Genomic DNA, 13,017 nt, shown 5'->3' on the forward strand with positions numbered 1-13,017 from the left:
GATTTAAATCATGACTTCTTTTTTCCAGACCTAAACTGCCTACATTTGACTACCTGAACGCTTTTTTCTTTTTTTCTTTTTTTTTTCTTTCTTTTTTTCTTTCTTTTTTTTTTTTTTTTTTTTTTTGGGGGGGGGGGGGGGAGAGGGCAGAGGACGCATGCAGGAGGCTAAAGGTTGTTTATCTGCCCAAAGTAATTCCCTAGCTCACCTTTAACGTTGAGCAGTTAGCATGGAAATTACATGTACACACACACACATATTTAGACAGAACATTCAAAGAAGATACATGCATGAATCCACCCTCCCAAAAAACTTAATCTTCCATGCATTGTGCACTGATTTTTTCCCCCAAAGAAAGAGATGTACAATATTTCCTAGAGTTCATTACAATTCACTTCCCACTTCTATGCAATCACTAACTTGGAAATCTTCTTCTGGTTTCAGCATTCTTTCATCTAAACTACAGTAAGTTTTCTTCCAGACCAGAGCACACAAAATGAAGCTGTGTATTATTAGGCTGCAAGACTGGCTCAGTTGCAATCACAAAGAGGTAGCCCTGGTCGTCTTCCATCACCCAGCCTCCGCCTAGTGTCATCTCTGTTACTTTTCTGACCCTGTATCATTCAGCTTTCTAACAAGAACAAAACAAGATCAACACGGAAAAGTTTTTCACTGTATCATGGTGGAGAGGATAGAGAAAACAGATGACAATTCTCTTTTCTGGCAGGCAAGCTGTAACATCTAATGAATCCCTCTTCAAAACTACAGTGTCCAGCTGGTCAAATCATATCACAGACATTTTCCTATAATGCTAAAATATGCAAGAGAGTTAAGGTATCTTTGCAACATAGCCTCTTTATTCATCAGGGAGAACAGAATCAGAAATTCAGCAAGCAGAAGGGAATGCAGCTTCTTTTCAGTTTTTGAGAGGTTATGTAGCTCCTAAGCCTATAAACTGCATTATATTTAATGAAAGCAAATAGTAATATACTGGGACATCTATTTCATAACAGACCTCCCTTTCATTGTACAATACAATACAAATCAAAAAACAAAACACTTCTCTCTTGTCCAACACAATAACAAAAGAAAAAAATATTCTTATAAAAAGTCAGGTAGAAACACTGAAAAACGTCTCAGCAGCAATGTAGGTCTTCTTTTCCTCCCCACCCTGTAGATACCACAATGTATCAAAGGAAAGATAAGAAAATAACTAACAGTACATATACAAAGTTACTCTTCGTAACTTGTGTTCTAGGCCTAACTTCAGCTAGGAGAGAAACAGCTGAAGGCCTGTCCCAGACAGAGAAGTGGAATGAACAGAAAGATAATTCTGAGCTTCAATCTTGTACTGTATAGGTAAAAGGAGTCCACAGAATTCAAGAGTAGGAGCTTCAACCAAAAACTCAGCTTTTCAGTTTAAGTACAGAACTATTTGTACATGGTTCAACTCTAAGACAGTGTGCTAACCAGACAGAACTCTGTCAGCCTACGTGACTAGATTCACAGAATATTAGGGTTAGAAGGTATCTCTGGAGACCATCTAGATCAACTACCCTGCTCAAGCAGGGTCACCCACAGCAGGTTGCCCAGAATTGTGTCCAAATGGCTTTTGAAAACCTCCAGGGATGCAGACTCCACAACATCTCCAATTTGTTTAAATGCTCTGTTACAACCTCAGTAAATAATTTTTTCTTACATTCAGACAAAACTTCTTGTGTGTGTTTGTGCCCACTGCCTTTCTGTCTGTCAACCGGGCACCACTAAGAAAAGTTCAGCTCCATCTTCTTTAAACTAACCTGTGAGATATTTACATACATTGATAAGATCCTCCCCTCCCCATCTCAAGCCTTCTCTTCTTCAGACTGAACAGTCCCAGCTCTCAGCCTTTCCTCATATGAGGAATGCGCTCATCTTTTATCACCTTAATAGCCATTTACCAGACTCACCCCAGTAGCTCCATACCCACAAGCAATAACATATCACAGTTCTTTTGCACCCTGTCACTCTTCCTCCAAGCACTACACTGACAGCAAAAGGAAATTCCTGTCTTGTCCCTACTCAGAAGGTCCTGCTCCCAAATCAGAGCAATGGAAGAAGCTGAGAAAACAGCAATAGTGGGCAGATAATTGGGGCAAGGAAGAACATATTCAGATTTAAGATGGAAAAGCCTATCCATTAAGTCAAGAACCACATAGTGCAGAGTAAATTATTGCAGTCTGTGGATATCATTGGACATTAGATATTTAAAAGAAAAGTTTGTTTTAATCCTCTTGAAATAAAGCAAATTACTAAAAGCTAAGTAAGAATGTAAGCTATCATTTTATTAGTTTGAGCTATTTGTTTTCAAACAAACTGCTAACAGAAGGACATGGTCCCTCTAACAGATTTTGCTTTGTTGAGTCTATAGCACTATCTACTCTATTACACACTTTTTTTTAATTGAAAGTTATTTTCAAAGTAAACTTGGAAACTGCTAAAAAGCATTAATAGCTCAATTCAATTTGTTGAATAGTTTGCTATCTTTTCACTTACCAATTTACAGCTAAGGTATTAACTCAGAAAAATATGATCCTGCTTGATCATGCAAAAATATACACACTATTTCCATCTACCTATATATTCCATTCAAGAAGCACACAGATCTATGACCAGAACTAAAAAAAAAAAAAAAAAAAAAAAAGGAGTTTAATTAATGCATGACACATATTTCACATATAGCTACTATTCCCTAGAATTGAGGCCTACCCCTTTCACTGAAGTAGTAGACAATGGTAATGTTGTAGAAAGTCTTCAGTTATTTTCAGGAGTTTCAGCTTTCATTCATAAAGTATATGTAGCTCTTCAGGTTATGCAGAAAACTTTGAAAACATTACCACAAGTAACTGATGGAACATGCATACTTGCTGTTTGCAAACGTTCTTCAATAGTTTCATGGGCATTACCACTGTATTAGAGTTAACACTCTTCACAATGTTACTTCAGGTGTCAAAACTTGACTTTCATGACACAAGGTATATTTTAATCAAAATACACATATATTACTGTACTATTACAACAGCTCGTTTTCAGTAGTCCTGAACACGCTGAAAGACTGAAGATAAGAATGACTTTTGTTCAAAAGACACTTTTCCTAGCATTAGAAATTTCCATTATGCCTTACCAATGATGGCTTCTCTAGTTATGAACTCATGTTTGGACATTAACTCATAATATAGCTTAACACATTTGTAGGTGATCTTGGGAAATCATCCACAAAAAAGTACTTAATATCAATCCGTTGGCCAAAAATCCACCTTTTACCATCTATTACAGAATTACTGGGGTACGAGAATTACTGATATTACTTGAGTCAAGCTGTGGTTTGTCTCAATAAAGTCAAGTCAGGCAAAAGAAAAAAAAACTCCTCAGAAAGTAACTGCTATAGTTTGTAAGTTACAGGTTATCCTAGTTTATTTTCAGTTACACTATGATATGATTTTCCTAGTAAACATTTTAAAACGTTTATTCCCTCACGCCTCCCAGGCAACTGATAGTTGTTCCAACCTATCAGCTAACCTTTGCTGATTATGTTACACTAGAAAGCCTGAAAGAGCATCATAGTTCCATAAAGGTAGCTGAAAACATAGATAATTTGCTGTTTATTTGCACAAGTATTCGATTAATATCTTGCTTCTAAAAGTAGAAGTAGGTATAACCCAACGGTTGTATGACTTTCTCAATATGAAATCCACTTTAAGGTAAATTCTGTACCTTATGAAATACCTTTCCTCTTTCAAAATTGTAAATAATTATTTCCTAGTTAGTTGAAGCTATCAACAAGCTGAAATTTCATAGACAGCTCTTTAGCAAGATGTACACCAAATTACATCTATAGAATCTGGTAGTTTCAGACATAAATATTAAATCAATTTTTAAATGTTTGTCCATCTTTCAAACTAGGCTTATTTCTGTTACTCTTCAATTGTTTAACTCATATCATCAAAGGAAACAACTAAGAGCAGAAAAAAAATCAAATCACCCCTTACTGCTCACACTAATGAGAAGTCTTACATAAATAAATAAATAACAGTTTCGAAACAACTTCATAACTAAACAGCAAGTACTTACATATCCCGCAAGGATATGTAAGGATATAGGACAAGCAGATTAAAATCAGAAAGCTGAAACTATTACTGTCACTAGCTCTATACTTCTCCCATCCTCAAGGCCAGCATAACAGGTCTATTCATGAACCATCACCTCAACCAACAACATCTTTTTAGCCCAGCACACTAAATGAATTTCTAGCTACTACTCCATCCATTTTAGCGCCACATCACTCTTCTACATGCCAGTCATCTACAGCTGCCACTGAACAGGTGTAGTGTTAGGAACTGGCCCGGAAGCCAGGCCTAGAATTGTCAGCATTTAAGACACACAAGAGAAACAAAGTCCAAAACATCTTCTGAACAGAATTAAACTAAGTTTTAACTGAATTCTAATTGTTTCTCTACAAGTACTCTGAAACAATAAAGACACTTTAATATCTTCTGCTTTTACAGACTGAAGAGTCAGATTACTTCCAGCTGCAGGACTGTTGACTCACTATACTTTCATTTGCATTACATCTAAGAACAAGTTTCATTAAAAGTGCCTACTCAGGGATTTTCACACTTCATTCTGCAGCTTTCTACATAAGCTGCAAGACTTTCAATTATTTGATCCAACCTAGCCTGTTAAAATCTTAATTCTGAAGAGCTATGCAAAGACTATAGTTGATACAGATCACATAGTACCGCAGGGAGGAAAGGATGATAATTCTAGCTTCACTACTTAAGCTATTCCCATATCTAAACTGTCTAATTTCAAGTGGCACACCCAGAAACTTCCTCACTTTTATATACCTCCTCATGCTTTCAGCTTCTTAGAATAAAAAAGAAATTTACTAACACAAAATGCAGTAATTATTACAGCTACAATAACAGTCCACTGTCAGTATACATAGGATTTACTCATCTCAATAATGCAATTCAGAACCTTTTAACAACTCAGTGATGTAGAAAGACATAATTGAAGAAGTTTGCCATTATCCTCTTTAATGGGACTTACTAAAGTTCCTAGCTCTATAAAGCATATGCATCTGATTAAAGATGCAGCTACCTCACCATCTATCAAGACGCACTATCTTTTCTGCTTACCCACATTAAAGAAGTCACCCTATTCTGAACTCTATACTGAGCAACAGAAAGGCAGGGGAGTTATTGATTGGTTGAATCAGATCTCTTCGGGTGATCTCTGCTCCTCATTCCTGAGGTTTTACCAAAATCAGAGAGCATCCACTATTACTACAAACTAGGACAGAAACTCTCTACAACACACATCAAGGTTAACACTCTCAAAGGACTTTAGTTTATTCTCAAAGTGACTCACCAGTTCTGGAGTCACTTACCACCTGCATGCCCTCAAGTCTTGTTACTTTTGACCAAACCATGAAAAGCAGTAAGAAATTTCTCAACCACAGAGGCAAAACTTTGGGGAGATAATGAAGTTATCCCATAAATGCCTCAGAAAACCTCCTCTTTACCCATTTTTCAAACTTAAGAACTTCTGCTTTCATCTTTTCAGACAGTTGTGGAAGAGGCTGGGATCGACACATGAAATCTCCGGTAATCCTCAAAGACTTAATTTTCTTCTAGTATCAAGAAGCAGTAGCTATTACATCCACGACGTGACAGACACCCCACGCTTCACTGTGCAGGACACCCCTGCTGACCAGCCACCCCCAACACTGGAGGTGTTTAGGCCCCTTCCCACTGCACACTCCCAGACTCACTTTTTCCCTACAGTCCCAAGCACCCCAATGAGCTCCCCACGGCTCCAACCTCCCACCACAAGCCCAGGCCACCTTCACCCTCTACCTTTTCTCCCCAGACCTCTTCTCCAAGTGGCTCTACAGAGCTTCCCTTTTCATCTCAGCCATCAGTTTCTTTCTCCTTGTTTAAAAACGAACCCACGCACGCTCTTTCCACACACACCAGGGACACAAAAGAGAAATAAAATAGAATAAAGTAAGATATAGGAAAAAAAAAGGACAGGAAACATCCCCCCACAACTTACCACCCAAGTCAGTCCCCCGCTGCCGCCACCGCCGCCTCCTCCAGACTTAGCCATTTTCTGCCCGTTTCTCCTCAGCCGAAGCGAAGGCGCAAGGCGGCAACCGAGAGTGCCAGCTGCGACGCGGCGACTCGCCGCGAGGCGCGCAACCTCCGCGCTCGGCCGCGGCGGCCCGCGAGCCCCGCCGCCCCCCGCACACGCACTCGCACACGCACCGCCGCGGCCCTGCCGCCTAGTTCATGCCGGGCAGCGCGGCGGCGAACACCCCGAGGGAGGCGATGAGAGCAGGGCCTGGCCGAGCAGGGCCGCGCCGCGCCGCCCGCACAAAAGCGCCTCTCGGCCGCCCGCGCTCAAACTCGAGGCCGCGGCGGGCGGGCCCAGCCGGGCCTGCGGCTCTCGCTAGTTTAAAGGGACTGCCGGCCCCTCCGCCTCCCGGCCGCCGCAACAACGGCCGCCGCACCGCGCTGCCTCCCTCTCCCCCTCCTTCCCCTCGTCCCCGGGCCCTCCCCCCCCTCCTCGCAGCCACAAAGGCCCGGAAAAATAGATTAATAACAATGATTTTTTAAAAAATCTCCTCGTCCCCTCCCCCTCCTTCCCTTCCCGCGCGCGCACCCACACGCGTGTGCCCGCGCAGCCCCCGCCCCCCCCCCGCCGCTTCTCTCGCGCGCGCACGCGCACGCCGCTCGCCGACACCCGGCCCGGCCCGGCCCTCCCTCCACCTCCTCTTTCCGCCCCGTCCCGGCGCCCGGCGTCGCGCCCCCGCCTCTGCGGAACCCCTATGGCCGGGACCCCGCGCTCAGACAATAACTGCGCTGCCCCCGTCCGGCATCAGCGCCGCGGTCGCCTCTCAGGGCCGCTGGCTCGGGCTCCCCTCCCCCCGCTCAGTGTTCCCCCCCGTCCCCTCCCCCGCCAATCGCGCGTAGGAGGCGGGCACGCTGCGAGCGGCGCCGGCCAATCAGAGAAGCAGGAAGAGCAGCGGCGGCCGCCTGAGACGTCACTGCGGGTGGCAACAGGGAGGAAGACGTGCCTCCGAGCGGAGGCGCTCCGGGGCGCCGTGGGGGAGGGGCGGCGCGAGGGAAGCCCTAACGGCCGCAGCAGGGCGGGAGGGGAGATAGGCGCCGAAGCGGCGATGGGAGGGCACCGAAGGGGGAAATAACTGACCTCTTTTATCGGCGTGCACATTGCCGGCTCCTTCGGGCAGGGACTGCTCAGCGCGTAGCGCTGCGTGCTGGGGGGACTGGGCTTTTCCACCCGTCTCCTTCCTGCTCTTCTTGTGCTGGGGATAAAAGGCTTCGATTTCCGGTGAGGAATAAGCCCTTGAAAGAAAGTGGTTCAGAGGGGGAGCTCACCAGTTTGGCAAGGCCACGTAGTCTTTCGGTTTTCCTAGTCTTTAAGACAGATGCTGTGATCTGTGTGGACAAGTTAGGCATCCTAGATCATAGTGGGTAAGAGGGTAGAACATACATGTTTTGGGAGGGTAAAGATTAACTGCCCCATTTCTGCCAGTTCTGTGACCATCCTCTGCCTTTGCGGCCGTTTCTACAGCTTCACCGAGAAATTCATGATTGTGCTGCAGTTCAAACAGAATTAAAGGCCTGATTCTCCAAGCAAGAGAGTATTTATAAACCACTGCCCTCTTCTGGACCACGGCAATCAGCCTAAGGAGTTCCATATCTCTCATTCCTGTGTCTTAACTGGTGCAGGGAAAAGACAACTTTATCCTGCTGTGATTGTGGTTGCTCTTGGGTATCACTGGTTAAAGCTTCTTTTGGTCAGTGAGACGTTGCTTTATTAGAGATTCACGTAATAAAGCACCTTGATCTGTACACAGTACACAACCCTGTTCTATTTGCCATTTTGAGAAAATACCTTATGGTGCTACTTAGCAACTACTTCCTAGGCCTAAATGGTGGGTGTATAAAGCTTTAAATTCATGCTATTTATTTTAGGTATAGGCATGAAAAATATGTACAAGTTTAAGACAAATTTAAGGTATTTTCACTTTACACCAACAATAAAAACAAATACAACTTTATTTTATACACTAATACCTAGCCTATTTCACCTCTTGAATTATTCTCACTGTAAAGTCACAAAAGGAGGGATTAGTAGCAACACTGCATCTGAGTTGGTAGACAAATTTGTATCTAAAGAGAATAATTTCAACTGCATAGTAATAATTTAAAGTTTTTCATTTTCTGTAATGCTTTTCCTATGAAATAAAGAGATTGAAACCTAACTGTTGCCTTTGAGGAGTCAGTTGTAATGTTCAATTATTCCTAAGGGAAGATCAGAATAATTTCTAGTAAATACTGCTATTTCAGCATAATTTTACTCTGTCAGTTTCTAAAGAGCCTATCACATTAATATTTAAGCGCTGCCCAGGGATTACAGAAAATAACGGCATCTGTTTAAAAGGGATGATAGGTTCCAGTCTAGTTTAATTGCAGCCTCTGAGCTGGAGGCTGTATTCTCCTACTTCAGGCAGGATGAGAAATGTTCTTTCTCGCAGAACAAGAGCAAGGTAGCAGTGGTAGGGTTCTGCCTGGGATTTCAGAATTTGGGGCTTGCTAGTAAGATTCTTTTTTCTCCCATCTTCAAATTTGTAGGTGGAATCTGTTAAAATGAAACAGGTGGCATGAATCAAGGCTGTTGCAATGAATACTGAGAGGTCCTGAGAAAACAGTAAAAATGTATCTGTCAAAGCTTTTTGTATTGGTAGAGAATTGTGAATGAATACAGTGAAAGAAGCAGAACAAGTCACAAACATTAGTGTACTATGTTCCCATTAGCTCAAGCTGTTTAGTAAATAGACTGTTCTTAGCGTGGGAAGTGTGGGTTTTGCACTCATCTATCTTGAGCCAAGTAGAGGATAGCAATCTAGCTTGCAGATAGCTGACTCTATATCCATTATAGAAAGACAGAAGGAGTTTCTAGCTTCTTGGCAGCTATTGATTTTCAAATGTGCACGGTTCAGACATGTTCAGTCTGCATGCCATGCTAGAGTAATCTAAATATTGGAAGAAAGGCTGAAGTTTCTCCATTTTTTGTATTTGTCTTTGAAAATATTTTGTCCAGGTTGCTTCTCACTCAAGTTTCATTATATACTACACTGCCTGGGAGACAGTAGCCATAGTACAGCATGTTACTGGCTTACTATTTATATTGCTTAAAAATTAAGCATATATGTTGAGTGGTTACATTCCTAGCCATGCAGGATTGTGTGGGAAAGTTCTTATGGAACTTGATGCCTCTTATTGAAGGAAGTGACTAGGTTTTTTATAGTGTTTCAGGTGATTCCTGATAAAACAAACATACAATTGAATTCAAGCATGAATTGAATTTACACACCATAACATTTATTTGCAGGATGTTACTTGCCCTGATTATATCCTATCAGTTTATGTGAAATACTTATGTGATATTTAAAATTAATCTTCACCTGAAGGTGCTAAATGTATAATTCCTGTTTCATTCCATTAGAGTTTTGCATAGTCTCAAGGCTGGAGACTCTATTAATAATATAATTAGAAGTACCCTACTGATTTATGTAACAATTGTTTACTTAAACCAGTTTCAATACTGGTTTCATTATTGCTTTAGTAAGCAACTTATTCAGCATAATGTTACTTTGTATGGTTATTTTAACAGAGAGCCATATTTATGATCCTTAAATATTTCTATTCTTAGTATGTACTGACTTCCTATCTGCTTATATTCTAGTTTGCTTCCTTTTTAATAAAAACTTCTCTTTCTCTGAAGCTTTCCTGGCATCAATCTTCAAGAACAGAAAAACTTGTTCTGTGTACATTGGGCTTGCCTGTTTCTGAAACTCTGTACATTTATCCGCTCTGAGAACACATATTCAAATAAAGCCATTTTCCTAAATAAGTGCATACAGCTTTGCACAGTTTTGTGCAAACTACATAGAACAAAATAGTGTAACTTCATATTTTAATCTGAAATACTTATGAAACTATGCTGATACCTATGATACTATAAATTCCACATTGTATATAGCTGTAATAAGGTACAAACAAACAGGGCATGTTATACTATCAACTGTTTATATTTGCAAGAAAGTATTTTCCATATTCTAACGCATTTGAAAATTTAATTATAATTCATTAAAATAATTGCTACATAACCAACCAAATCACTGAATAGTATTGTGGTAGTACAATTATATAATGTTTATCAATGATTTTATATTGCCTTGATTCTGAATGATATTCAGGCTGTGCTTCCATGATAATTAAGAAAAGTCTATCTACTGTTGGATCATATAACGATATAAATTTAGCCTAGTTCAGCCACACATACACCAACTGCACTTCAACAACATTGCTAAATTAACATGAGCTTATGCTCATGGTTTTCTCTGTATGTGTTGACTGTCAGTGTACAGCCTGATACCTTCATCTGAACTGTGTCCGGGCCTTTATTCATCTGCCTGATATATCCTTGGCATGTTTGTGAGTAGTTATTCTTGGAGTCAGCTTGTTCCACAGTCAATTTCTTGAAAAACACCAGGTCACTATCAAGTTGCCATTTCCATCTTAAACTTCCAAGAATAACACACCATTTTCTGGTTGTTTGGCATAGGGTTTGGACAGGTTAAACTCTGTTTACCCTCCTATGACTCTCCTATAGCTAACCTGTGAATCACTGTGTGGTTGCCAAGATATGGAGAACCTTCCAGAGGGGCAGGCTGTGAGCATATGTGACAGTGACAGCAGATCATTAGGTGACAGCCCATCGTTTGGCACCATGGGAACCTGTGTTAGTCAGAACTGGGTATTCTCTCTCTTTCCAACCCTACAGCTGACAGGATCTGGGGATGCAGGAGGAGAGATGCAGCAGAGACGCCAGGAGAGCTGGCCAGAGCACCTGAAAGCTCACAGCAGGGACATCACTATGCTGGCCTGACCAACTTACTTCTGGACCGTGCCGTCTCTCCCACTGGACAGGGAGGTCGTGTTAGAAATCGCTATGCTGATCCATCTGCCTTTTCTCCTGCACTGCACTATCTCTCCCATGGAACAGTGAAGTTGTGGCACTTGTCAACATTAACAGTTACCACAGCAAGAGAAGGTGCATGGAGATGAAGAAGAGGTTGAGCCGCCCAGTGGTAGAAATTCTCAATATAGATTCAAATGAACATCCATGCTATTAACATTGGCTTTTTTCTTTTTTGTTGTTTTGTTTTGTTTTTTTTTTTTTTTTTTGAGTTGGTGGCAGTGAGATGGGCTAACAAATGCTTGGGGAGGGCAACACCAGTGGATGGAAACATGCAGAACAGAGAAGGCAATGTGTCTGTAGACTTGTACTGGACATACAAAAATGGCAGAGAAAACTCTGCCACCAGCAGAGTTTTACTGAATTCTGAGATTGCTGCAGTTATTGGGATGCTAGGAATCATCAACTCCATTACTGCATTGCTAACAAGTTTGGAGTGGGAAAGCAAACAGCCAGCCAGGTTTTGGAGATAACATGCCATTCAGAAAGTCCCTGCCTTCTGCTAGCTCAGAGTGATGAACACAGTAAAGCATGCCAGATTTTCCTCACCTTTGTATCTTCACTGTGTTAAACATACCCTATTACTTTCCATCTCTCTACCCTAGTTCCTTTTTCAGCCTCAGCAGACACAGTTTGTTACCAACAAAAACAGTTATTTCTTCATTGTGTTACAGTCAGTTATGATCACTGGGGACAATTCACTACTATCATCTCCACCTGGTCTAGACACTCGTGTGGTTCACAATGCCTACCTGATCAAGGATACGCAGGTATGACAGTATGCTATGCTTGTTGGGCACATCAAGATCAATGGTCATTCTACCACCCCATGAGAATTGGTGATCTTCTTATCCATGGAAGAACTGACTCATGAAGCTATTCCTGACAACCACTATCATCTTTAGGATCTTTTTAGGACCTGTATACTTTCAGAAAGATTTTTGATTCTCTGAAGGGGAAATGAAAGGTTTATTGATTATAATACTGTTGCCTGACCAAGATCCTATTTGCTTTTTGTGTCTTGCACAGTATTTGTGAGACAGAGTGGGAAGATCTGCATGGAATTTGAAGCATTATTTATGCCTGCTTGTTAGTTTTTCTGTGGGAATCAGCGACAAAAATAATTAAGGGTGACTCAGCTGATTATTTTATCCAAAATTCAATTGCTGCTTACTGTAATGAAGTTATACATACACTGAATTAAAAACAAAAAACCTCCACACCATTGTGCTCTAACTGCCGTGCCTCTCAATCACAGCTTCTGTCTTCTGTAGCTTGCACTCTTCCATAATACAGGTGCACAAGAAGGCAGCCCAGAAAATCTAAGGCACAGTGCCTAACGGCTTTGGAAAATTGTGCCTATACCCTTGAAAGTGCAGACCAGTGGCTCCTAAAAACCTTAGCCTGCCTTTGGAAGCTAAGCATCCTTTTACTAGTTCCCTTCAGTGATCCCTTCATCCCAGGAGTCCCAGAAATTATGACTGCAGAATGTCCACTAAAGAAAGAAAAGAAATACAGATATGAAAAATAGTGCAAACTATAAATAAGAACACTAAGTATCTAAGAGAGATGTATGGTTCAGAGACATACAACTTCGCAGTGGCAGCAAAAACAGAATGTTGTCTTGATAACTTACCAGAGTTACTTTGACAGACTAAATATCTGCAGGAGTCCTGCTAATACCTACGCAGCGCATTTTGCAGCATCTACTCTCTCATTAGTTATATAAGCTATCTGTTGTTTCAGGAAAAACAAGCTCAGCAGAAACTATTTGTGTTTTCAAAGTTGTCCTGGAACATCAGCCAGCTCTAGGACAGCAGCTATGCCTTTACCAAATTCTTTGTTATGTCTGCTTCCTCTGAAGAGTGATTTCCTCTTTCTGAAAGTGGTTATATTTTTGGC

At 41.5% G+C, this 13,017-nt stretch overlaps 1 protein-coding gene across 2 annotated transcripts in view; it reads right to left on the minus strand.

Moving 5' to 3' along the window:
* TOP2B (DNA topoisomerase II beta) overlaps positions 1-6,564 on the minus strand; it is a 79,317-nt gene extending 72,753 nt beyond the window's left edge. For both annotated transcript variants that reach the window (XM_062569330.1, XM_062569329.1), the window contains exon 1: positions 6,100-6,564. In XM_062569330.1, the coding sequence (XP_062425314.1) occupies positions 6,100-6,153 (54 nt within the window). In that variant the 5' untranslated portion in view covers positions 6,154-6,564. The remainder of the gene's footprint in view (positions 1-6,099) is intronic.
* Between the last annotated feature and the right edge of the window lie 6,453 nt (positions 6,565-13,017).

The sequence above is a fragment of the Rhea pennata genome, chromosome 2 (genome assembly GCF_028389875.1).
Source record: "Rhea pennata isolate bPtePen1 chromosome 2, bPtePen1.pri, whole genome shotgun sequence".
Lineage (NCBI taxonomy): Eukaryota > Metazoa > Chordata > Aves > Rheiformes > Rheidae > Rhea > Rhea pennata.